Source organism: Sebastes fasciatus, chromosome 15, assembly GCF_043250625.1.
Source record: "Sebastes fasciatus isolate fSebFas1 chromosome 15, fSebFas1.pri, whole genome shotgun sequence".
Taxonomy (NCBI): domain Eukaryota; kingdom Metazoa; phylum Chordata; class Actinopteri; order Perciformes; family Sebastidae; genus Sebastes; species Sebastes fasciatus.
Window position 1 is genome coordinate 8,421,197 of NC_133809.1, and position 27,320 is coordinate 8,448,516.

Below are 27,320 nucleotides of genomic sequence, written 5' to 3' on the forward strand. Positions count from 1 at the left end.
TTATTCTTTGGATTGTTTAAGTATGTGTCCTCCCCTTTTCTCTGAATTCATAAAAAATTACAGTTTAAGATGAAGTCTTGTTTTGTTTTTTGTGTTTTCTCTCTCCCCCTTGTTTTAAGTTTTAAAGAGACAGCTGTAAAATGAAAATACAGTGGTAAAGAATGTGATGATGATTGTATAAGTTGCTGAAACTGAAATAAAAACTAAGTTAAAAAAAAAACATTAAAGATTAGAAAATGAAAAAGAGCTAAAAAATAAAAGCTATAGGATAGAAGCTAAATTAGAATATAACACACAAGAGTAAAAGCTATAGTGCAGTATATAAGATCATTATCTGGTTTAATAAAAGGCAGCAGCAGCAAACAGGAAAGTTTTAAACTTTGATTTAAAAGAACTCAAGAGTTGGAGTTGGTCCTGCAGGTTTCTGGGAGCTTGTTCCAAATATTTGGTGCATAAAAACTGAACACTGCTTCAGGGTCTGAAATTTACTTTTTTCACTGCTTGCCACTGTGACAGACAAGTATTTTTTTTTTTGTCTGCCACTCAGAAATTTTATCTGCCACTTTTGAAATCTCTGCACTAAATGAGGGGAATAACATTTTAGATCTGATGTCATTCAATGTTCAATATGGTTTACATAAAAGAAACATTATATACATGGTAAATTACTCCATCGTCAGCTGCATCACAGATGACAACGAGGAGGAGTACAGAGCCCTGGTGGAGAACTTCATAGGGTGGTGCGATAACAATCACCTCCAGCTCAACATTGGAAAGACCAAGGAGCTGGTGGTGGACTTCCGGCGGAGCAAGAGGCCCCCAACTCCCATCACCATCCGAGGGGAGGAGGTGGAGGTGGTGGACACCTACAAGTTCCTGGGAGTACATATGAACAGTAGACTTGACTGGACTGATAACACCGAGGCCCTCTGCAGGAAGGGACAGAGCAAACTGTTCTTCCTGAGGAGGCTCAGGTCTTTTAATGTATGCAATAGGCTGCTGCAGATGTTTTACCAGTCTGTAGTAGCCAGTGTTCTCTTTTTTGCTGTGGTATGTTGGGGGGGTAACATGAACACAAGGGATGCCAACAGACTGAACAGGCTGGTGAGGAGGGCTGGCTCTGTGGTTGGATCTGAGCTGGACGGTCTGGAGGTGGTGGCAGAGGGCAGGATGAGGAGGAAGCTGGACGCTATCCTGGAAAACCCCTTCCACCCCCTCCATGATGAGCTAGTCAAGATGAGGAGCACCTTCAGCCACAGACTCATCCCTCCTCGGCACAACACAAAGCGCCTGGGTCAGTCCTTCATGCTGGTAGCCATCAGGCTCCACAACCAAGGCTGACCCCTATATGACAACTATTAGGACTTTTAAGAAATTTAAACATGCACTATCTGGCGCACTTTACACTCACTTTACACTATACATCCTATATACCACTTTATTGCTGACTGCACATATGTACATATTACATTTATTTATTTATTTATTGACGGACTGTACACACTATGTTCACCCATTCACTCTGTATCTTTTATATCTCTATTATTGTCTTTAGAATTTTTGTATACCTTTACCTCTCCTGTGATTCACTCTGTTTGCTGATGTTTGCTGATGTTGCTGCTTTGACACCTGAATTTCCCTCCGGGGATTAATAAAGGTCCATCTTATCTTATCTTATCTTATCTTAAAGTGTTCAAATTACATCGTAGCTTCTGGGGGAGCACTATTTTTTGAGCATGGGAGGGTACTGTACAAAGTACTGTACTTTGTTATTGTCATCTATAGTGGGTTATTTGCATAAAAACACACAATTCAAATGATTGTGATTATTTAAATATTTGCTTTGATTAAAAAACATCTTGGTAAGTTGTTATGAAGTTAAACAGGTCATAATTCCATCTCTATTATCTATTTTATATTGATGTGAAAACATCTCCTACAAACAACTGGATTTATTCAAGTTTCTCGCCAAAAACTTTTTTCCGTGATTACATTTGAGCACATCATGATAATGTTGTAATTTACCTTCACCCAATGGTCATTTTGCTGAGCAGACCGTGAACGCCTCATAATAATAACTCAATGGCACCTCTGTTAACGTTAGTAGCTCCACTATTTATCCAAGCAGGACTGTGCTGCCCACCTGCGGCTAACAGGTAACGTTACTAACTCGCCTCCTCCACCCGTGGGTTGCGGGTGCCAATTTCAGACCCTGCCCCCACATATATATTTATAAACTGCAATTATGGCCAGGATCACAGGAAGACAGCAACATAACCGCAGCTCTTGGTTCAAGATCACTTCAGTGTTTTATTTTTCATGTGTTAAGCAAATGCACGATTTCACAACTATGAAAAAATAAGGCAGCTAATCAAGAGAGCATTGCAGGCTTTCTTCACATTTTTTGGCTCACAATTACATTAGCTATAAATTGAAGCAACAATTCATCAAGCATACAGGCTAAACCAAGGTGGCCCCCCAGTGGTTGGGGCTCTCAGTTTTCTCCATCACCCTCCACTGTTTTGGCAAATAACAGATGCATTTCCAAAAAAATAATTAAAATTGTGTCAAATTAAAGGGACTGTTTGTATGAATCAGAAATGATTGTTAACAGTGACACCTGTGGCCGTTAAGTCAACGAAAGTCAGTCGGGCTCACGCTTGTGCTCGCTCTAAATAGACATGAACGAGCAATATCACTCTATATTTCAGCTGCTTGGCAGTAATGCTAGCTGACCAGACGAAGGTCTCTCCATGAATCAATGCTGATCCTAGTGTTGGCTTTCCTGCCTCAGCCTCCCGACCGCGGTCGGAGGGAACAGGGGAGACACCGGCACCCGGTCGGAGACGATAACATTTCTCGCTGCGGAGCCCCGTCACTTCACAAGACACGGAAAACCTCTGTTGGTCTGGAGGAGCTGCAGCATTTATTTCTGCACAAACGTCCACTATACATTCACTAGATATTCTCAGAGCTACGAAGTCTTCTGCAGTGTGTAGTGTGTGCGCATGCACGTGAGATGGAGCGAGCTAAATGAAGGCAAGCAGGCAGGCAGAGGAGCAGAGTACAGCAGAGACTCCAGCCCTGGAGACCAAAGCTACGGTCTCCTCCGTGTCCTCCGACCGCGGCCAACACTGTTTAACAGACGGGCTTCACTAGATATAACTTTGCGGTTTTGGTGCTTCCGTGTAGATTGTGTTGGAGTCTTGTCTGAACAGCGTAGCCACACACGAGCGCGCATGGGACACCGACCCGGGTGATTTATACGTGTAAGAAGTTACAAACAGTCCCTTTAAAAATAAGAACTGTAAATACCCTCCAAACAATTCACTATATGTCTGGTTTCAGATGTTTGACTGTGCTATCCATTGGGACTGTGCTAAGCCAAGAGAAACTACATAGTTTTTAGGCTACTGTCTTCCCGATTAAGTTAAATACATGCTTACTAAAGTGATTCTTTCTATAAAAAAAAAAGATGTGAAATTAATTTAAAATCAAGGCAAAATATTTCTTCCCATGTCTCCTCCTCGTCCTTTGTGCCACCTTAAACTAAGGCCAGCCCTGTGTACCGTTGTGTTGACACATATCAGGGGCTTGTCTGATCTGATGGAAGATAGGCAGCAGAAGACGGTCTTCGTCTCTGAGGTGCTGATGTCAGAGTGGTGGATGATGAGGATGATGCCATGGATGCTGCTTGCGGTGCCTGATACCTGTAGGACATTAAAAAAAAAAGAAAATGATTAATTTATCATTTAAGATGCATTATATTTATTGTCCCACATCATAAAATAACCAAATGTATCTACAGGATTTAATGGGGTTGATCAATAGTAATATATCGGTATGTATTTAATCAAGTGCTGAGGCTTTTTAAAGAGGCATATACCAGTGGATTTGCATGTAAAATCTGGTATTTGTATGTAAAGTACATTTGGTATGTAGTTAAAGGGGAAAAAAACATGCAAAGACATGTGTATAGTGCTTTAAAACTCAGTTTCTGTGATTGTGATATATACATAAAGACAGTGCCCCTTTAACTAACACTACGTATACATGCTTATAACTGTATTTCAGAAACTAGGATTGACCCAACATTGGAGTGATGATGATTAAAGGTGCTAAATACGGGATACGGGAGCATTTCTATCACCTCTCAACAGCTCTTAACATGGCGATGGTGAGCTAACGGTGCTAACAGCGTTAATAGTGAAAACAACGGCAAAAGTGCTGACAGAGATAACAGTGTTAACCTGAGGGGGAACCGGAGGGTCGGTGCTACGCTTCTGTGGCGAAGGCCATTGGTCGGGACGGCATTATCAGCTATAACCGCTGTATGAGAGTAGTGCAGAGCGGCGGCTGTGAGCTAACCAGTGGGAGACACTAACACGAACATGCACTAAAAGTACGTGCGGCCGGCCTGGCTATGTCAACAAAACAAGTAGAAGCTCTGATTACAACACACACAGAGGGAGAGAGACTTTATTGTCTGCTCAGGTAGACGTTACTCTTCTATATCTTTACATAGCACATAGTTGTTTGCTGCTATATTAATGCTATGGATATCGAATTTAGCACCTTTAAAAATTCACAACTTCTTCACATAACTTTGCTACTGCAATGTTCAGTCTTATCCTGAATTAACGCTCCTAAAAATAAGGGGAACTTTCAGCATCTGTAATCATGTTTTCCTCTCTCTCTCTCCGTTCTCTCACCAGGATTGTGATTTCCTGACCCGAGACGATGCAGCGCTCCTCTCTCTGATGGGAACAGTTACCAGGAGATCCCCCAACAGCCTGGGAGTAAAGGCTCTCTCCAGGTGAGCGCCATTAAGGTTCAAGGCGAACATGGTCGGTGGAGACATGTCTAACTCCAACAGCATTATGTTCTCAGCCTGTAAGGACACATACAAGTCAAGTTTTAGTTAGAGTATAATATTAGAATTACATATGCAAATGCAAGTTGGCCTATAATTAAGTACAATTACTGCATGTGAATCACTATAATACAGGTAGGTAATTTAATTCCCCCGCCCCCAACCTTTATTTATTCCAAAAGACTGCATCCCTTGCTATTATTTCCCTTGCTATTATTTTTACAGTATTTTTTTTTATTTGCAATATTATATTGATAGTTCACTATCATAAGTTGCAAGCTGTGAATGGTCTCCATGGCTACCACAACCATCTTCACATCCTCCAGCTTCCAAGAAGGAGGCTGTGAACGTGGAAACAGGGTGCCTAAGAGACCACGATTTCACATCTCTGCCTCTGCTGTACTTTTTTTTGCCGACTGTCCGAGCACTGACCTGGTATCTAGATGGGGCCCCAGTTGCCGTGGAAACAGCCATCTGTGCATATTGGCTGATTGGCCTCTTGTATCCCACAGCTGAGAGAGGCCTTCTCTTGACCTGAGTGGGTGCACTGGGATAAAGACAAGGGAAGAGACGGATTTAGATTCAGTTTAATGCACATAACGGTTAAGACGCTTCTGGAACCCTAAGTGCCCCATATACGGTCGGCTGATCAGAAAAATCCCCCGTTAACCCCTGTGTTATCTTCCATTCAGCTTTCCAACTGTCTCAGGAAAGAAAAATACCAAGGGGGTCTAGTCTTCTTTATATGAAGACATCTGTTTGGATACTGCATGGAAGGTCAGATTGCTTTAAAAAACGTCTGACTTTGGTGACTCCTAGTGGATGTACCAAAATAGACACTGTGGCTGACAGTAATGCAAAAAACTTGAGCTATTAGAATAATTTGAAAGATGCTATAATCACAATTATACTGAAGTAAACTTTGTTGTATCAGCAATCTATGACTTTTATTGAAGGAGGTCATTTGTATTTACATGTTTTCTTTTGCCATGCCCACTTTCCTTCAGCCTGCCTGATCTATTTATACTTCTGTTACTGATTTCCTACATTTCCCATAAAGTTTACCGACAGCCCTGCAAATGCATTCAGGTGTAATATATGAAGGTCAAAATAGCAATAGCAGAGTTAAAGTTTTTCCCAGTTTTAAAGAAGCAATAAAAACCAACACAATATGCCTTACAGCTGCATTGCATCATGGTCTATTTAGGTAATTGATGGTGCAGAAACTGGTATCTCTGCTGCTTCACCCAGCAGGTCAGTTTTATGCGCTATGTGATTCATTTACAATTTGATTTGGAGGATTTTTCTTCCTTTACTGGACCACTTACGGTACATTACGTCAGCGATGTGTAATTAGATCACTGACCTCTCTGATGGGATGACCGGCTGGAGTCTCCACTGATCCTCCTCCCTGTCAAAGTGCAGCCTGTGCATGATCTTGTTCTTTTCTTCTGGAGGTATGAAGTTCTCAATCAAGAGATATCTGCAACGTGAAATACAAGGGTGTGTCAGCTGAGCTCACAGGAAGCACTCCATTAATACAACAACAGAATCAAATAAAATGCTTTAACTACTTCCCAGAGCATAAAACACACTATAAGAATACATGTAATAAACAAATATTTTCCTTCACTTATATGAAATGCCTGGAAAATTATAAAGTACACATGAATAAAAAACATCCAATAATACAGTAGCACAGATTTCTTGACAATGTCATCCCTCTGCCCATTACACTTACTCACTTAACAAGCAACAAAAAACCTTTATATCCCTATTTAGTTACAATTTACATTCTGCCTGATCCCTCCCTGATTGAACAATATCATATCTAATATATCTAATTAAAAACAAAATGCTCTGACATGCCATTGATTTGTCTCTTGATCATAACAATATTTAGTTATACAGTAGGTATAGTCTGAAAAGTCAAAGGCATGTGAAGTGTGTTGTTTGCTCCTTTTTAATCAGATCATAAACTGTTCAAATAAAGTAGCTTCATTCTAACTGTATAACAAAAAATAATAATTTAAAGAGGGATTCATCCAAATGAATATTTCTAATATACAATATATTATAAACCACAATTCTGCAAATACAGTACAACATAGCTTTTACTGCTTTTAATCAATGCTCAAAATTATTTGTAAAAAAATATATTTTACAACGATATGCTAATGCCACCTTGTCATGATTAAATAATACCTTTAGTTAACTCTTCGTTCTGCACAGCACAACAGAAAAATGTGTCTTCTTTGTCTTTACATGCATGGGGAAGATGTAAATAAAATAGAATAAGCTTATTTCCCAAAATGTCAGCTATTCCTTTAAGTGTGAAATCAGTTTCTTCTTGCCAAAAGCTCAACTGTTGCACGATTTTTGCAAATACATTTTGAACTCTTTGGGATAATCTGCTAACAAACAGAGAGAAGTAAAAACATAACCCCCCCATTAAACTTCATTAAGATAATTAAAGGAATAAAATGGATTTGTTGCATCTTCCTGTTTTATAATTATATGATGACGGTGATGAGAAAACAAGACGACAGATATAATGACATTGCATACAGTACAGGAGCACATTCACTAATGTGGCTACTCACTTGTACTTGAGTTCTCTGGTGAGTTCAGTCTGTGTCTGTTCGAGCTCCTGTCTGGTTATGACGTGTTCATCAATGACATCTCTCGTCTCCGCCCTCACCAGCTGCAGTTTGGCATACAGCTGTACCGAAGAGGAACAAATAAATTAATAATACGGCTGGGCGATATGGCTAAAATCTTCTATCCCAATACAGGTCTTTTCATATCTTGATAAAATAATATATATATCACAATATAGCATGTTTTCTGGTAATTCAATAAATAAATAGTCTTTATGAAATAACAACATGGTAAAGCCTATTTTTGTATACTCCTTTGTGAATTAAATACTTACAAATGAAAAGTATTTTCTCATTTTAAGAAATTGAGTGCAAAATGAACAAAACAGTTTCAAGTGAAATTATAGAGAAAAATAATTAAATATTGGCCTAGCCTATATGGCGATAGAAACCATATAGAAAAGTATAGACGATAGACATTTTCATATTGTTTTGAGGATATATATCGTCATATTGCCCAGCCCTAATTACCATATTACTGGTGTCACTTAAGCTGTAAGATGTTTATATAAAACACACACTAAGGGCCTAAATCAGAATGCAAATGTGTATGTATGTATGTATATATATAAGAAGACAAGTGGAAAAATCTACCAACAAGAAAAGAGAAATTTAGTTATTCTTAAACACCAATAAAATATGATATCAGTCCAGATAAGCCTGGACTCACCAGTGTCACCTCTGCTGGTGACGTCTCCCTTCAAACTGATTAAATGAAATAGCTTCTGTGAATCGGGTGAGTCATCTTACCCTCTTCAGCTTTTTAGTCTTATGTTCCACCTCCTGCTGCAGGGAGGAGAACGTCTCTCTCATCTCCAAGGTCTCCTCGTCCTGCAACATCATCTGCTGCTGCATCTCTCGCTCTCGTCTTATCTGAAAATCACACATTCAGCTCTCGTAAAAGATCAATGCAAACAGTACACCTTTAAAAAAATCCTCACAATCATATTTCTATTAGAATGAATGGTAACACAAAAGTAAAGGAGAATAAAAAAAACATCAAAAAGCATTATATTATTATTGTTTTATACCTGTACTGCAATTTCTTGCCTCTTCAGCTCCAGCATCTTTTGCTGCTCATTGGTGTGATCAATTATAGTCTTTCCTCCCACTAACAGTTTGCTCTCCATCACCTGTGAACAAAGACATACAATGAATTATTTATGTTAATTTCTTTTGTTCTACCAGTGTCTCATTTATCACACACTGTGCTTTATTAGTACCTTATATTTCTCAATGATCTTCTCCACAGCATCTTGATCCCACTGCATGTCCACTAAACTTTTCCTGTTTTCATTCAGGTGCTTTAACTTCTCGCCGTTCCCCAGGCAGCTCAGAGCTTTGGGGATGTCACCTCCATCTTTCACATGATGTCTCACCTCTGGTTCATCCTCAAAAGCCTTCCACACATCCGCATCCCTCTCTCTGAACATCTCCTCGTCCACACCAGCCATGCTTTTACTCAGTCTTTTGCTGTTCCTCCTCCTCCTCCTCTCCTTTGCCAGCATCCCTCGCTCCTCCAGTTGGGCTTTCAAGCGTGCAATCTCCTCCTGGAACTCCCTCAGCAGGGCATCTTTGGGATCCTCGTTAATCCGAGGTTTGTTCTTTATGTTCTTGGCCCGGCTGGCGTACCTCAGCGTGGCCAGGGATTCATCAAAGTTCTTGTGCGACGGCCCCACTGTTGCTATCATGACTGTCTTTGCGTTGCCCCCCAGTGAGTCCTGGAGCAAGCGGGTCAGTTTGGAGTCTCTGTACGGGATGTGGGTGCTCTTCCCGTCCACTAAAGCCGAGATGACATTCCCCAACGCTGACAGGGACAGGTTGATCTTGGCTGCTTCCTTTAATCGCTTCCCTTTCGCACCTGTCTTTTTCTGGCGCTCGCTGCCAGCCAGGTCAACCATGTTGAGCTTCCCAACTCGGATGTGGTCCTCGCCATCTGGCCCTGCCTCACTGCACTCCACGGTTATGAGAAAAATGGCATGGGACCGAGAGCTGCGTTCGTTCATGTTGGTGAACCCCACAGACCTGGACTGGTTGCCTATGTTCATCACATGCTCAATCTCAGTGGCGTTCTTCGTGACCACTGAGGACAGATCTCTCACATAAACACCAAAATCAGGGTTCTCCTTAAGTTCCAGCTTTTTGTTGTTGTCTTTGCACAGCAGATCTCTGATTTCCTCCTGGTAGATCTCAAGATACGATGACCTCACCAGGTATTTCTGGTTCTGAGTCCTGGATATTTGGGTGAAAATGTGCTGGAATGAATTTGGTATGACCCCTCTCATGTCTGGGTCGTTTGACACCCCTTGCATGGTGTGTGTCTTACCTGTCCCAGTCTGTCCATATGCAAATATGGTCCCATTAAAGCCCTGGAGTACAGACTCCACCAGAGGTCTCACAGCATCGTCATAGATGTCTCTCTGCTTTGACTCCCAGCCGTACACTGAATCAAAGGTGAATACTTTCATTGGCTCATCAGGTGGTGCTTTTGGTTTCCTCAGGGTGATCTGCCCCAGTCTGTCATCAATCTGCAGGATGTTTTCACAGTCTGGTGTCTCCTCTCTCCTGCTGAACGGCCGACAGCGAACCACCACCCTCACAGACTCGCATATTTTGCTTTTAGACATCTTTTTTAGTCAGAAATAAAAACGATAAAAAGCCATTTTCCTCTTCTAGGGCGCGGTTCTCTCTCTCTCTCCGTGCAGCAGCAGCTTCACTTTCCTTTCCTACCTCATGTGAGCAGCTTCTTTCATCCTCATCTCCATCATCTCCGCCCTCATCCCTCCGAAAAGAAGCGATGTGTCACAAGATGTTAGAGGATGCTGAGGAGAAACAGGCCGGCCCAGCCCACACAGCTTCCCTGCTGTACACACCCTGCTCTGCGGACAATAGACACCACACATGTGACCTGCGCGACCAATCTGATTGGAGCAAAATCTCCTCCTGGTTCACAGCGATGCTCTCATTCTGTAACCGAGATTAATTACCCTCCAACCAGCACCTGGGTATGGAGGACCAAGAGAGTCACGGAAATAATAAAATAAAAGATTTAATTGATTAATAACTAATTGTACAATAAAGAAATGTATGTATGTATTAAAGCTGAAGTAGGCGAGATTGGAACAAATATGATTCAAAAAAGTTATTTTTATAAAGCGGTCGCTATATCGTGACAGTAGTGCATGAAACATGTAACGTGAACGTTACTCTATGTTCTCCGGTGCTCCTAACGCAGTGGCGGCTGGTGGAAATTTTTCTAGGTAGGGCTGTACCACATCCAATCAATTTCAGCAAACATCACGGTATGATATAATGCAAAAAAAAGTGAAGGTATCAAAAACACATTACTACTTTGAAGTTAAATAATTAACAATTATTTTATTCCAACAGGAAGAGTAAAATAAAATAAAAATAAAATAAATAATGCTTTGAAAACACAACAGTATAACATGTTCTCAGTGGTGGAATGTAACTAAGTACTTAAGTACAATTTTGAGGTACTTCTACTTTACTTGAGTATTTCCATGTTCTGCTACTTTCTACTTCTACTCAACTACATCTCAGAGGGAAATATTAGACTTTTTCTCCACTACATTCATCTGACAACTTTAGTTACTTTACAGATTCAGATTATTAATAAAAAATATAATCACATTATAATCAAATTACACATATTACTGGGTGCATTCCATATTTAAAACACACAAATATTGACAATTTGTATAATTTGTATTATTATTATTATTAGTAGTAGTAGTAGTAGTAATGTTTTTTTTGTGTGTGACTCAGGGAGGGCGGCGCCCTAGCGCCCTCTATTGGCCGGCCGCCACTGATAACTAACTGTACAATAAAAAATAGGCATTAATAAATTTGTTTATAAATGTATGTATTAAAGCTGAAGTAGGCGAGATTAGAGCAAATATGATAAAAAAAAAGTTATTTTTATAAAACGGTCACTATATCGTGACAGTCGTACATGAAACGGGTAACCTGAAAAAAATCGTGTTCCTCTGTGTCCTCCGTTGCTCCTAACGGCATCTGCCATATTTCACATACCGGAGGAAAACGAGCAGTAAGAGCTGATCTGAGGTCTGCTGTCCATCTGCTGTTTATGAGAGCCGGCTATCAATCACTCGCAAACTCCGACCAAACGGTCAAACTAGGCTGCGCTGATCAAATATGAATCAATATTATGTTACGTTAATGCCTATTTCTCGCCTCAAATGTTTTCAGAATCATCTTGTAGTGCACGGTTTAGCTGTAAAATGAGAAAGTTTGTGACGTCGCCGCCATTGTGAAATCTGGTGAAGGAACGCCAAGTACCGGTCACAGGTTTCCATTTAAAATGCCTGATTAAAAATCTGTATCCTTAATTCAATTTGTGGATCCAATTATTTATCTTTTTAACTTGCATTTTCAAATACAATTTTAAATTCCCTTATTTATTTATGAATTTGTTAATGTATTTTTAACAAATACATTTTTTAAATGCCTATTTTTATTGTACAATTATTCATTAATCAATTAAATGCTTTATTACTATTTCCGTGACTCTTGTGGTCCTCCATACATGAATGCACCTTGAAGAGAAAAAAGCAGGTTTGATTCAATAACAATTTTATTTAGGCTTCACATTTACAACATTGTTCAAACCAGGCCAGAACATCCTTAATGTACAAAAAAGAAAGCCAGTCACTGAACCATACGGGTAGACATTCATTAATAATGAAGAATTAATTTGCCGGTTGGAAAATATTTTAATTTTATTGCCTCCACAGTCTCTTTACATCTACAATGTGTGAATACTTAACCTCCATCTGCCCTTCAATCTATACATCCTTATCAAGCAAATCAATAATGTTAAAGTACAAAAAAAACAAACATCCAATTTTGCTGACATTACACCCACTTTATTAGGTGCACCAGCTTAAACTAGTAATATGACAGTCCTGTAATAAATCTTATTTTCATTAAGGTTATACTGTTAAGTTTTGGTTGGAATTTAGGACTGCTGTATTAGACTGCATTAGTTTTAGCTAGGTGTACCTAATAAACTGGCAACATTGAGTGTATTTTCAGTATGCTTGCCCCCACTTGTGATATAAATGTTAGGCACATTCTAGTGGCAGACTGGAGGTCTATTGAAAGCTACTGGCACACACGGCGAGTCGGTCACTTGTGAAATTTCTTGCTGGAATCCTTCGCGTGATCCAGAAGGAGCTGGCATGGCGTGAAGTGATTCCCGTAGACGGATTCATAGAGCCTCATCTTCTCCACCAGCTTGTCAGCGCCAAAGCTGTCCACGAAACGGAAAGGTCCTGGAAGTAGTAAGATACTATGTTAGAAATGTTGTCACAGGAGGATACATGTTAAATAAATAATAGGGATGTTGCTCTAGGATTGTTTTCTATGAACACCAGAGGGGTGTTTCATAAAGCCAGATTACTAGTTAAACCGGGCTTATTTCAGTAAATCAACAAGTCTGGAAATGTATTCTTCCAGACTAGCCTTGTTCGGGTCAGGTTGGTTTTCAGGCTTAGCTTCACTTCAGGCTAGACTGAGTTACTGACCTATAAATAACACTACATTAACAGCTAAATTGGTCCCCATTTCATCCTAAAATGCTTTATCACTACAATTCCTGGGCTTTCAAATTCACTAGAACTAAAGGACACCCTTTATGCTCTTTTCATTGACAGAGGAAGCAGCCTCGGAGCACAAGCGGCTCAGATGACCATGACTAAGGTTGAACCCTGACCTCCGAGACAGGGGGGGAATCCCAGCCCAAACACGGCGCCGATGTCTCCCTCCAAAGGGCTGTTCAAGATGCCCTCCTGCAGACACATCACAGCCTCGTTGACGAACCGGGAAATGAGCCTGTACTGCACATCAGAGTCTGAAGAACTGTAGAAACAGTCACAAGTAAGAACAGAGTAAACTTGTTAAAATCAGTCTTATGTAATATAATATCAGGGCTCAAGCGGTCTTCTTTTGTCTTGTAAAGTAACAAATGGAACAATTTGTCCAAATCAACAGCACGTACTTATACTTGCAATGATAAGACGAGGTGCATAGTGTGTCTTAAATCACTGCATTGCTACCTCTGTAATTGTCCAGTGTCAACTTACACAGCAGGGTTTGGTGTCAGCTTGAATTTCTCAAGGATATCTCCAATTTCTGGGTTCACTTCTTTGGTCTTGAGTCCTGGCGTGTAGACGTAGCAACCCTTTCCTGACTTGCGGCCTTGAGAAAAAACAAAAAAGCAAGGATTAATGCATATTTAATACATGTACACGTATATTCAAACTGAAGGACTTTATCTACTAAAACTAAAACTGGGCACAATCCTTCAACGTGACCACCCGTACCCTTGAATCCCATGTCCACCATGGTCTTCAGAACCTCCACATTTCCACCACCAAAGCGGGAGCCGAAAGCTTTGCCGAGGTCCTCGGCCACGTGGGCGGCGACGTCCATACCGACTTCATCAGCCAGTGCGGCTGCACCGATGGGGAACCCAAAGCCTGTGGTGAGTGCATCCAACTTCTTGGGGTCAACTCCTTCCTGTACGTGCAAATAGATAAATTATTAATATGTATGACAACTATCCCGGAATAATGAGTATGCTTCGCTCAAGTAAGACAACTCTGTCCATCTTAGGTCCTAAATCCTAATCCTACCGTACACAAAAAGAGTGTTCACAGCTGCATTTTCAACTGTAGTAATACTACTAACCTGAAGTACTCGTACTACTTCAGCAAACATGGGAGCCAGACACCTTGTCGTATAGAACCCCGGTCCATCCTGCAAAGAAATAAATGTAATATTTTATTGAAGTGCAATAATGTTAAAATTATTCACATGAATCATCATTACTTCTACCACTACCACTTTACAACGTGTTGGTCATTTGTTGTCATTTTAAAAGTTTAAAAAGGATTGATTGGTTCGTGACTACACAGGGAAAGAAGGAACAAACATAACGCTAAACTCACCCCGACAACTATGATGACTTTGCCCTGCTTCAGGCCGACGGCCACAGCCGAGGCTGTAGTGTCCTTTGACGTCTGATCGGTAGTTATAATCTCCAGGAGCTGCATCTTGTCCACTGGAGAGAAGTAGTGCATCCCAATAACCTGAGGATACACAGAAAATATTCAGCAACATTGTTTTCTTTAATTTAGAAGCACTTTTAAACTCCCAGGTCCATACCTTGTCTGGTCTCTTGCTGGCAGCAGCGATATCCTTGATGGGCAGAGCAGACGTGTTGCTGGCAAATATGCAGTGAGGGGAAACCACCTGCAGACAAACGTTTATGTTAATACCATGTACTAATATTTACAACTAAGTGAGTAAATCATTTTTTGTAACAAAGGCCTATTAAGCCTCTTTTCAGTCACACTTACAGCCTCCACCTGCTTCAGGACTGCATGCTTGATGTTAATGTCTTCAAACACAGCTTCAATAACCATGTCGGCCTTTTCAAAGCCGCTGTAATCCAGCTGGCCGGTCAAGTTGGACAGTATGGAGTCTCTCTGAAATGACGTGATGTTCTTCTTTTTGGTCTTGTCATTGAGCCTTGTTTAAAATAAGACGCACATTTTAGATCACAGCATATTTGTGCTACAAAATTTACTTTCAAATATCATATTTCATAGCTGATTTGAAAGGTTATTCTGTCGTTAGACTGGAACTATATCTACACAAATTTACAGTCAGGATGTGAATTAAATACTTGAAGGAATACTTCACCCCCAAAATGATAATCTGTACATCAATTACTTACCCTGTGTTATCTTGAATTCTTAAAGAAAACTGTTTTTCTTGCATGCCTCCATGGTGAACAAAGAATGCAAAAACTGAGAAAAGTCTTGATAAATTGAAGTAAATTGAGATTACGTTTAATAACAGCAAAACTATATCAAAACATCCGTTTACAAACTCTCACACAACTCGTTCAGTATGATCCAAGTCTCATTTATCCAGTCGTATGCTAACTATTTCCCAAACACATGCATCTTTGCTAAAACCTTACTATTTAAAACACTTCCGGTGTGTTTGCATGTGTAAACGGATGTTTTGATATAGTTTTGCTGCAAGACTTTTCTCCGTTTTTGGATTCTTCGTTCGCCGTGGAGGCATGCAAGAAAAACAAAGTTTTCTTCAAGAAGAAAACGGGGTGAAAAATTGATATACAAATGGTCATTTTGTAGGTCAAGTATTCCTTTAACCTGCTGTTAAAAACATCCTCAATGACCAAAACAACTGATAACCCACCCTTTGTAAACCTGCTGTTCTCCCCTGGCCAGTCCAGGCAGAGCGGTGTCCTTCAGGATCGTGTGCACACCTTTGTCCACAGTCACCTGGGCGATACCTGCTCCCATCAGACCTGCTCCCAAGATGGCAAGGGTCCTGGTGGTACACAACAAAAACAGACAATTTATCTACCAATAGAGAATAGTAGATGATAGAAAGACTCTTATACTTCTTTTAAACCAAAGCTTAGCCTCAGGATAGTCTGCTGTTTGCCATGTAAATGTGTCAACAAGAGTGTCAGATGTGGCTTTGTCATTAGTTCCTCTGTATTTTACCATGACCAAACAACAGGGCTCTTGCAGCTTGAGGCAAGTTAGATTTAGTTTTTCTCATTCACTTTGGCTCAATTCTTGAATGAGAATTGTTTTTTTATCAAAACAATAACTTAAAATCTCTGAACAATAAAGTGTGTTGTTCACAACAGATTCTAATTTCTCATTCATTCAAGCAAATTGCACGTGTCTTGGCACATGTGCAAAAGAGTCAGTACAATAACTACTTGCACATGTCTTGCTGATCAAAACTGATCAGTTGATTCTCATTGAAACTTTCTTCACAACTTCTAAACATTACTTTTGTTGTTTGAGCCACCACATGCAAAATTATCCATTCAATTATCAAAATCTGTCAAGACATACACGTATATTCAATAAATATCTATGACAAGGTGTTGCGTACTGTGAGGAGGTAAAATTTGATGATTTTTGCTTTACTTATTTTTGGCATGGATGTCATTTTGTGGCAAATTTTCTGCTCTCCGTAAATGACGACACATGAAAGATCGAAGGTGAATTTTCAGTTTCTTGTAGTACATGCAACACAAATAAATGTACTGTGGCTTTACAAATAAATGTGTTTAACCTCCTTCTGTCCACAATAGGACTATTGACTTTCGGTAAACGTTTACCTACTGTTGAAATAGGAATCTAAACAGCTCAGAGTGATACACAATAGCCTTCAGCTGGACACAACTGACATCCTGGTACAGCGTACTAAGTAGTCTGTGTCAACAAAAAATGACCAGTATTGCTCACACGATGACAAAACAACTTTTCATGTTGGTACCAACTTACTGACAGAATAACTAGATTTTGAAACATGAATGAAGTGTTTTGGGTGAGTTACTACCTTTTGCAAACATGCAATAGAGTTGTGATGTCCCATCAAACAGCTGTGATGATTGCACTTACAGTTTAGAGCACGTTAAGACTAAAGCAACCAAAGCGATCAAGAAAATCCATAAGATGTTTTAATACCATTCGGAATGAAATTTAAGACCAACTTTACAATAACCAAAATTGAAGAAAAAAAATTAGTGCAAAATCTAGGTTGAAAAGCCAATTTTTAAATTTGCACTTCCCAATGTTGTTGCTAACCCTCCGCATACAAAATATGAGTAGGGCTGCAACTAATGATTATTTTCATTGTCGATTAATCTGTTGATTATTTTCTTGATTAATCAATGTTTGGTCTGTAAGAAGTCTGGAAATGGTGAAAAATGTCAATCAGTGTTTCCAAAAGCCCAAGATGACATCCTCAAATGTCTTGTTTGGTTCACAACTCAAAGATATTCAGTTTACTGTCATAGAGGAGTAAAGAAACCAAAAAATATTCACATTTAAGAAGCTGGAATTAGAGAATTTTTTTCCTTTTTTTTCTCTTAAAACAATTACTCAAATCGATTATCAAAATAGTTTAATTTAATAATTAATTAATTATAATTGATTAATTTAATAGTTGACAACTAATTGATTGCAGCTCTAAATATGAGTGTTGTTGGCTCCGCTGTCCTGATCTGCGTGACGTTAATGTGAGAGGCATTCAGTAAATTATTTTTAAAAAAAATAGATGTTGCCATTTATTTTTGAGATTTTAAATTTGAATGTCAAAAAAAAGTTAAATAAAATCATACTTCCCATGTTTTAGCATTTTAAGACTTTTCAATGATTGAGTTAAGACATTTTAATACCTTATTTTTAAATTAATTAATTTGATGCCTTCAAGACTTTTAAGGATCTATAATAACCCTGCAACAAACTGGTCTGAAGGTTGAACATGTGTTAATTGTCTCACATCACAAACACAAGCTCAGTATGTGAAGGTGATATGAACTTACTTTACTTCTTTTTGAGGAACTCCAAAGCGGTTCTTCTTGCACACAACCTGACCTTGGTAGAGACCAATCAGGGCTGCTGATTCTGAGGTTTTCGCCAAATGACCAAAGTTCTGTGACAAACATGAAAATTGGTGATATTCATTTACACAATGTAATACTGTAAATACTGAATTTGCCAATGAAGTGAGCCAACAACCCTTCCTTACCTGAGACTCAGATAAGTATCCAGCGACGGGGCCTTGTTCTATTCCAGTCTTCACACACTGAGAAGGGGAACAATTTCAAGTCATGTTAAATAAATATGAGACCAACTTTCTAAAAATATTCTACGAGGATTAACAAAGCAGGGAAAGCAAATTAGAGAGTCTACACCAAGATTTTCCAAACCAATTATTAAAAAATACAGTTGCATGCTGGTTTACTCCAAAAGGCCAATATTTTTCAGATTTTAAAAAAATAGTTGTCGAGAGTTATTGCTTAGAAAGAGTTTTTACTTACTTCGATTATTTTCAGGGGTGCTGGATAAAGTCCCTTGCTCTGCTTCATAACTTTACTCTGGACAGTTTTGTAAATCTGATTCCGCACAAACTCAAAGCTCATAACGTAGTCTTGAATTTCTGTGGAGAAAGAACATTAACGCTTTAATGTGGTATTTTTATATTCATGAACTTAAATGACTACAAAGAATCAAAATGCTCAATAAATGCAGCACGACTTACTCTCCATCTTGCCTTTCGCTTTGCTGAGAGGGATCTTCTTATTGGCGATCCCTCTGGCATAGTCGATAGCAACTTCCTCAAGGTAGTCTATTGTTCTTTCCTCTGGACTCTTCAGTCCAGGTCCTATACACGAGCGGGACAAGATACATTTTGACAATTAATTCTAACCTTAAAATCAACTGATGCACAGTATCATACAGTGTTACATTGAGTGGTGAAATTACTGACTAGAGATTACAATTTCTACAGGTGGTAATACTTTAAAACTACCCATTTGAAGCAGTTCAATGATATTTAATTATATGCGAGTCAAGATAGCTTACCTAGGGGGTCTATAAGTTGGTTGACCAGCCCCATCTTCTTGGCTTTATCAGCTCGGATATTTCTTCCTGTCAGCATCATGTCAAAGGCATTGGGTAGACCAACCTGCAGGTAATAAAAGAAAACATATGTGAAGTGATTTATCATCAATATTGAGTGTGTTGTGCTGCGTACAGTGCCTATAATATTTCGTCATGTGATGGACAGAGGTAAGTCATAATCCTGTGTTTTGGAAGACGGGGTTGTTGAATACTAGACATGATGGGCAGGGGGAAATAATCTGTTTGCAGGATCTCCGCGGTGCGCGTAAACATCTTAAACCAATTGTGAGCGTTAACCAGATTATTTTGCTTTACAGCCTAGCCATTTCAGGTCTGGTCCTGACACAAGATACTATTATAGGACACTTTCTGTGTTGTTTTTGTACTTAAATAATTCAAACAGGAAATTTAGGGAATATGAATCCAGTACTAACCATTTTGGGGAGTCTCTGAGTACCGCCAGCTCCAGGTAGAAGCCCCAGCATCACTTCAGGAGTACCAAGAACTGTTTTCTTGCTCTTTGTTGCAATTCTGTACTGGCAGGCGATGGCAAACTGAAATGCAAAAGAAGCCCATTAGATAAGACATTATTATCAATCATCCTAGTCAAATATAGTCAAACATATAGTTGGTTGCTGAAATACGTTTTGTTTACCTCCAAGCCTCCTCCTAAGCAGGAACCGTTGATGGCGGCAACAACGGGTTTGGGAGATTTTTCAATCCGGTCGAACATCTTCTGCCCTGCCTGAGAAAGTGCGGTGACCTCTTCTACACTGTTGCAGCCCTGGATCATACTGTAACAGATGTGACGTATATCAAAAGAAAATCCAAGGCATGGCCATTTTGACAATTCATTCAAATATAATAAAAGATCATAATTTAGACGATGCATAATATAAATTAGTGTTGTGTTTCAGCAACGTTTTAATTTAAGACAAGTCGTAAGTAGACAAAGAGATGCGATTCACATAGTAACCGGTTAATTATAATGTACAAGAAATAACCAAATAAGTCACAATTACAGGACTAAAGCGCCACACACATTCAAAAATTGTAGAGGACCTATTATGCTTATTTTCAGGTGCATACTTGTATTTTGGGTTTCTACTAGCACATGTTTACATGGTTTAATGTTCAAAAAACACTTTACTCTTCTTATACCGGCTGTGCTGCAGCACCTCTTTTCACCCTGTGTCTGAAACGCTCCGTTTGAGCTCCTGCACGCTCATATGACATATCCTGTTCTGCAGGCTTCCTGGAAGCTGTATGCGGCTGTAATAATGGACATATTGACTGTAATTCATCACTTTTATTATCTTATAATACACCCATGGGCTGTATGCTGTAAGCCTGTATCGTGGTGGATGTATTAACGTCTTTGCCTAACTAGCCACTAGGCAGGTATTATACAAATGTGTTACATCACCACGTTATGGAAGAAAAGCCAGGACTTCAAGCAAGGCGTTTCAGGCAGATCAGGAGCAGTGTTTCTGTGAAGGATAGTAACTCCTTTTTGGCTTTATAACTTTGTAGACCTTTTACATGAAACTATACACAAAAGCATAATAGGTCCTCTTTAATATGCAGTTTGACTAATGAGATGTATCTTACTTAATATCAGCTCCTGCGATGAAGCATCCCGACTTTGAGGAGATGAGGACAGCACTTTTGACAGCATCATTTGCCCACACTTCCTCCATCACTTCTTCCATCTCCTTTTGCATTTGGATTGACAGCGTGTTGACCTGGGGGGAGAAATGACCATAACAGGTTCACATTACACCCGCAATAATTCAGAAGTGAAAACAGGTCACATTAATTTTTTTTTTTTAAAAGGAGCTCACACCTTGGAGTTTGGGTCATTCATCCGTATGACAGCAACATCGTCCTTGACTTCATAGTTCACATGGGTTCGGGCTAAAAATAGAAAGGGAAGATAATGTTCAGTGAGGAAATAATTGTGTCACCTATTTTTACACAAATTCTATATAAAATGTGAATTTTTGAATTACCAAGCATTGCAGGAGCCACTGAGAAGGTGCGACAAGTACCACCTGTAAAAAAGGGAAAAGACAGTAAGCCATATGTCATGTGTGTAACAGACTTTACACCTCATTCAACCTGCTGTACATGGCTTCAGCTGCTTCATCCTTATGTCTATATTATAAACCTTATATCATATAAGCCCTAAACACAAGCTGTCCTCGTAAAACACACACATGGCATGTCTAATGAGACTTTTAGATAGTGTTGCCATGACCTCAGACAGTCTCAGCCATGCTGTGTAACCCAGTGGAGGAATGACCCTTCACCTACATTCTCCACCTGCCATTCAGACAGACAGACAGTAGCCATCACAGTGGCCAATCACTGGCTTCATATCTCTTATTTAAAACTGTCTTAACAGGAACATCTTAAGAGTCTAAAGTCTGATTTAAAACCTTTAATGTTGAATCAGCTAACTGAATGGGCTAACGTTAGCTCGCACATAAGTTAGTTTACACTTAAAGTTTTCTCACTAAAACAAAAAAAAGTTCCACTTTCAATGAATATTCTGGTTAAACTTCAATTGAGATATATTATATGTTAGCTGAATAAACGAAAAGATCATGTTTGAAGCACCAACACACATTTCTGTATAGCATTCTCCGAAGCTAACAGGCTAATTATCCATCTAGGTCACATTAATCATGTTATTTTCAGTATCTTTATCCATTCTTTAATGTTTAAACACTACATATATTGAGTCTCTACCTGTGAAGAGAGCGTATCTCCTTGATGTGAACCTGGAAAGAACACCAAGGGCTCGTACACCAGCCATGTTGGGAGCGGAGGTCAGTGGAGTAAAGTGAAGCTCGCTAGCTTGCTGTCAAAGTGCCTGAGAGGGAAGTAAAGAATAGGCCACTTCCTGATTAGTCAGATCAGAATCTGATTGGCTGTCAGTGAAAATACCCGGATCCCATTGGCTAACTCTGAGGAGCTCGCAGCTCATTGGTCGTTCAAAGACTACAAAACTCATCTGATTCTTCCCAGGCCTGAAATCGACTGAACGCAGACGAGGGGAAAGTATTTGTTTTAAATCCACTTTATCATTCAATTTTTTTTATTTTTTTTTTCAATATTTAACCCTCCTGTTGTCTTCGGGTCAAATTTGACCCGTTTTCAAACTTCATTATATCATAAATATGGATTTCTTTAATCTAATTGCCCCAAAATAACATGGATGGTTGCCTACTCAAATCAATATTCTGACTAAAAGTTTACATATACCAGTATGTGATAATACATCATCATTATGTTCCTCTGATAATAACTTTAGTCAAAATAATTCTGCTTCTTTTTTATTTAAGAATTAGGTATAATTTCACGGAAATTAGGTTTATTAACCTTAATTTCCTCCCAAAAAGTGTAAAACCTAATAATTAGGAATGAAGTTGGCCAAAAAGGTGTAACACAGAACTGGGTGATAGTTTATACAGTATTCTTTATAAAAAGTCAAACCAGACCGGGTTAATTTTGACCCGGGAAGACAAAAGTTGCATGGTCGACGGGAAGACAACAAATATGAAAAAAATTTTGTCATTACAAATGTGTGCAAACCTGCAATGTAAAAATAATAATTATCACACTAAATGAAAGCAATAGCAGATAATAATGCACGCAGTGCACTTTCATAGACTAAGCTACTGGAGTTACCCTGCACTATACTCATTTTTAACAATCTCTTCTGCACTATATTCACTTTTTTAACAGTCGTGTATCACAGCTGTTACTCTGCACTATATTCAGTTTTAACAGTTTTTCTTCATCTCCTTGTATTTTTATATCTGGTATATTTTTTTGTACTTTGTACTTTGCACTACTAACTTTTTTACTGCCTTTTTACTAACATGTTTTGCACTACGGAACTGTGATGCTGGAAACTTGAATTTCCCTCAGGATCAATAAAGTTACTATATCTATCTATCTATCTATCTATTTATCTATCAATAGCAGCATGCTGCCACAAGGGGGAGGCAGAAATCAGTTTGAGAGACTTTTAAACTTTACACAGAGTAAAATTAACTGTAGCTACAAAATTTTGGAAAGATGTTTGTTGTATAATTTAACTTTCACATATCTGACAATCACCCTAGCTATCCTTCAGGGCAAACACTTTGTACACTTTGAAAAGTTTATATCCTTTATATGGAATCTTACATTAAGACCATCTCATTACAAAACAAAAGAATGCTGTGATGACATGTGAAATTTATCATCAATGTGTAATTTTGATTATCTTATTTAATATGTTATTATATTTATTCAATTTTTTCCTTTTCCCATAATTATGTGTTTATCTCTGGGTGTGTTGGACTGTCTCTTTCTTAATGATTATGTTACTTTATTATTATTATTATTATTACTATTAATAATATAATAATAATAATTTATTTGACAGGGACAATACATGTAGGCATTGTTACATTTAAATAAAGTGCAACCGGTGCAATGTATGTAGGACTTCTAGCTATAGCTATTTGCAGACCATGTCCCTAGTTAGGCTTTTAAGAAATAAAAATGCATAATACAACTTCATACACAAAATCACATAATACAACGTCATTGCTGTATGTTATGTTACTGAACATTTTACAATAAAGCACATGGAAAAAAAGTTTAAGTACTTTGTATATACAGTATGTTGTTAGGTTTGTACAAAATTAGTCTTCAGCTTTAGTAGTGCAAGATGTTTCTCACAACTATAGATATTAATTCTGTACAGTATGTTTCTGCAACTACACAGTTTCGAATCAAGGCAGTTTCCTTTACATACAAAATCACACAAAAATGCAAATACTAGGAGACTGACTGCACAACATTTTCAATAATTGAAAGATCATTATATCACAAAATCATACTACAAAATTAACCAAACTCAAGTCATTTGGACATTTTCACGATTCAAATATATATGAGTTGTTGGTGACATTTCCCATTTTTAAAATTCTGTTTGAGCCCCAAAGAGTTTATCCAATTTTTCGAAAAAAACAGAAAATCTTAAGAAAAGTCTGAAAACTGTGAAAGTTCCTTCCCATATCCTGTATTGATCACAGCACAAAGGTGACACCCTGTGTACAAATTGATGAACTACATTACATTGACTTCTCTTTGGGAAATGGCTCCTACACACATATAGGGTGCATTGAAGCTGATTTATGAGTGTTAATGAAATTTACTCCAGTTTTTTTATGATAGACAGGAATAACTATAGACTGATGTTAAAGCTCCAGTCCTATTATCCATGCAACCATTCATCACCAGCAGTGCTTTGCATTATTTTGCATTTTTTTTATATAGCAGGTCAAAGCTTATAAAACACATCTCACTGTTGCCTGAAACGAAAACTGAAAATGAAAAAGCAAAAAAAAAAAACATAGAAAAATAACCAAATCCACTTCAACTCATGATTTAATCATGACCTTAATCTCATGTTTTAACCTCATGACACAGGAACTGATAATTTTCCTGATAAGTTGTTTCTTAACAAATAATTTACTGCGTCTTACCGCTATCTACCTTTCAGGTGGAGGAAGTACTGAGCTCCTTTAAGAGTAACAAGTGTTATATTAATGTTATAGTATCTGATTATTATTACTGTTACAGTACTGTGTAATGCATCTGTAATAACGCATCATATTTTATAAGACAATCATACATTTTCAAATATATGTTGTGGAGTAAAAAGTACCTTTAAGATGTACTGGAGTAGAATAACAAAGTAATGTAAAATGTAGTACACAAGTAACGCATAACTTACTCGAAATTGTACTTAAACACAGTACATTTACGCAATTACTGTACTTAAGTACAATTTTGTAATACTTGTACGTTACTTGAGTATTTCTATTTTTATAGTTGTACTCCACTACATTTTGGAAGCAAATGTACTTTTTACTCCACTACATTTATTTGATAGCTTTTGCAGATTTAAATTTTCAATACAAAACATAAAATCAAGCAATAAGTTATGACCTTTACCAGCTACAACATATACACATTAATGCAGGGGTCTGCAACCTACGGCTCCCGAGCCACATGCGGCTCTTTAGCTCCTCTCCAGTGGCTCCTTGTGGATTTATAAAAAGGGAAATGAATAACTGTTTTTTGTTTACATTTTCATTTTTATTTATCATCATTGTAGGTCTATGGTACGACTTTATTCTCTTAATATTACGCCTTTATTTCTCGTAAAGTTATGACTTTATTCTCGCAATATTATGCCTTTTTTCTTGGAAAGTTATGACTTTATTCTCGAAATCTCAGATTTCTTTCTCTCAATGTGGCCCTAATACTCCGTAGTACATTTGCACTTGGGCCCTCACTGCATTAGATTTATATACTATATACTTAAGACTATAAACTGTGTTACCTTCATCACAATGCTCAAATGTTTTGTGGCTCCAGACAGATTTTTTATTTTTTTTTTGCCTAAAATGGCTCTTGTGATAGTAGAGGTTGCTGACTCCTGCATTAATGCATCAGTAATGTATAGGCTATATTATTCTGAAAAACGGTCATTCTGTATATTTTTACACAGTAGTATTGCTACTTGTACTTATGTTGAAAGATAAGAGCAGCCTACTTCTTCCACCACTGACTATTTCTATCTTGGAAGAATCTTTTTAATGCACAATTTGATTGCACTTCAATTTTTTTTCACTTCTGACCTTTGACATGATCGTGTCCGAGGGACAAGTGAAGGCATCACCAGTCTTTTGAAGGGAGGCGGGATCATGTGTCGCTAACCCCAAAACTGACCAATCAGAGCTCAGATCCCCACATAGCAACGCCAATCAGCGACGAGGGACTGTCTGGTTGCGAAGGTAGTGGTAGTTAGTGATGGGAATTCCGGCTCTTTTTAGTGAGCCAGATCATTTGGCTCAGCTCACCAAGAAGAGACGGCTCTTTCGGCTCCCAAACGGTTCTTCGTTTTACCACTTCTGCCTTTTTATAATTCAGCCAAATTTAGCGCTGTTTTGACCTATGATATTGGCACATATATCACTTAAATTATTCAATATAATTATACTAAACCTCATAATTTCCAGAATATCATAATTTTACATGCTACTTCGTTTCCGACTGTCACTCATCTTGTCTGCTATTCGCGCACCGCACTCCTCTCTCTCGCGCAACCCCGCCCCTCCCTGCTTGATGCAATGATCTTTGTCTGTTCATCACCTGATTAGTGGCACAGACGTCATTAACACAACATTCAGTCACAGTCATGGTAGGAGTCCACAACCTCCGTGCTTTCCACGCTCCCAGTTCATTGTGGCGTCGCGATTAGAGAAACGGAGCGTCACAACGCCCACTCCTCATTTGCATAAAGTTGAGGGCTCGTCTACTTTATGCAAATCACGGGCGTCCGACGTGACTCGCCGCCTCTCGAAACCTCCCGAGAAATCTTTTAAACTAAACGTTTTCGATCCAAAATAAAGACAGATTCAGCAACTGCATGGCTTATTTCTCGCCTCAAATGTTTTCAGAAACACATTTCGGTGAACTATTTTCTTGAAATAAGAGAAGAAAGTTTCCATACGAGCCAAGTGTCCGGTTTGAAAGCTGGGAGCAGCAGCCAACGGAGGGAAAGCGTTCGTCCAATCAAGTGGGGACAGCCTTGTGTCTAGTGACACGCCCACCAAGCGTCCAATGTTGGGAAGCGTTGCGTCCCCTCGCGATAAAAAACGCCCCTGTGGACACATACCATTATGATCATCATCCAGGCGAAGTTCCGCGACCAAACGATGAAATTCGAACGATGTTTGTGGACCTGGAGGATAGGGTGAACCCAGAATCTCCAGCGGCGGCAGAGTTGGTACCTCTGGTACCGCAAAAAAAGCAGGGCAATTGCGGAGATCCGTTTCCTTCTTCTGTTCATGGCAGATGACAGTTGGCTATGATCCGCTATCCCTCCAAAACTTAAAATAAAGCCAGGAAAATGTCACCGCCCAGTATTGGTCAATCATCTATCAATCATCTATCGTGTCACCACCTACTGGAACGCCCACCAAGCGTCCAATGTTGGGAAGCGTCGCGTCCCCTCGCGATAAAAACGCCCCTGTGGACACGTACCATCAGTGCATGGAGTGCCCGTGGTGCGGAGAAGATCGTCCTATCATTCTGCCTTGAATTAATTAAAGAAAAACGAAAAAAAAAAAAGTGCCGGCTCTTATCGTTCACTTAAAAGAGCCGGCTCTTTGAACCTGCTCGTTCTTGACGACCCATCAC

At 38.9% G+C, this 27,320-nt stretch overlaps 2 protein-coding genes across 2 annotated transcripts; both read right to left on the reverse strand.

Annotated features, from left to right (window-relative positions):
• Window positions 1-2,288: 2,288 nt before the first annotated feature.
• On the reverse strand, window positions 2,289-10,293 carry kif3cb (kinesin family member 3Cb). Its single transcript, XM_074661769.1, has 8 exons — window positions 8,757-10,293; window positions 8,565-8,666; window positions 8,284-8,406; window positions 7,477-7,595; window positions 6,240-6,356; window positions 5,306-5,420; window positions 4,713-4,891; window positions 2,289-3,710 (listed from the first exon to the last, which is right to left on the reverse strand). The coding sequence occupies exons 1-8, from the start codon at window positions 10,158-10,160 to the stop codon at window positions 3,587-3,589; spliced, it is 2,283 nt and encodes a 760-aa protein (XP_074517870.1). The 5' UTR covers window positions 10,161-10,293; the 3' UTR covers window positions 2,289-3,586.
• A 1,840-nt stretch (window positions 10,294-12,133) lies between these two features.
• On the reverse strand, window positions 12,134-21,951 carry hadhab (hydroxyacyl-CoA dehydrogenase trifunctional multienzyme complex subunit alpha b). The gene is made up of 20 exons (XM_074660419.1): window positions 21,801-21,951; window positions 21,059-21,100; window positions 20,893-20,963; window positions 20,658-20,791; window positions 19,702-19,840; window positions 19,481-19,600; window positions 19,008-19,110; window positions 18,685-18,807; window positions 18,464-18,582; window positions 18,172-18,228; window positions 17,966-18,075; window positions 15,811-15,945; window positions 14,940-15,111; window positions 14,746-14,832; window positions 14,529-14,669; window positions 14,269-14,337; window positions 13,902-14,097; window positions 13,662-13,776; window positions 13,292-13,437; window positions 12,134-12,851 (listed from the first exon to the last, which is right to left on the reverse strand). Exons 1-20 carry the CDS (start codon window positions 21,865-21,867, stop codon window positions 12,706-12,708), a joined length of 2,292 nt encoding a protein of 763 aa, XP_074516520.1. The 5' UTR covers window positions 21,868-21,951; the 3' UTR covers window positions 12,134-12,705.
• Between the last annotated feature and the right edge of the window lie 5,369 nt (window positions 21,952-27,320).

Bases quoted from the DNA above. Each gene is read 5' to 3' on its own strand.
- kif3cb (XM_074661769.1), bottom strand. From the start codon at position 10,160: ATGTCTAAAAGCAAAATATGCGAGTCTGTGAGGGTGGTGGTTCGCTGT. The intron at 8,667-8,756 runs GTACTAATAAAG...CTTTGTTCACAG, and splicing joins AGATCATTGAGAAATATAAG to GTGATGGAGAGCAAACTGTT. The intron at 3,711-4,712 runs GTGAGAGAACGG...AATGTCCTACAG, and splicing joins GTCAGGAAATCACAATCCTG to GTATCAGGCACCGCAAGCAG.
- hadhab (XM_074660419.1), bottom strand. From the start codon at position 21,867: ATGGCTGGTGTACGAGCCCTTGGTGTTCTTTCCAGGTTCACATCAAGG. The intron at 19,601-19,701 runs GTAAACAAAACG...TTTGCATTTCAG, and splicing joins GCTTAGGAGGAGGCTTGGAG to TTTGCCATCGCCTGCCAGTA. The intron at 14,338-14,528 runs GTGAGTTTAGCG...ATTTCTTTGCAG, and splicing joins AAGTCATCATAGTTGTCGGG to GATGGACCGGGGTTCTATAC.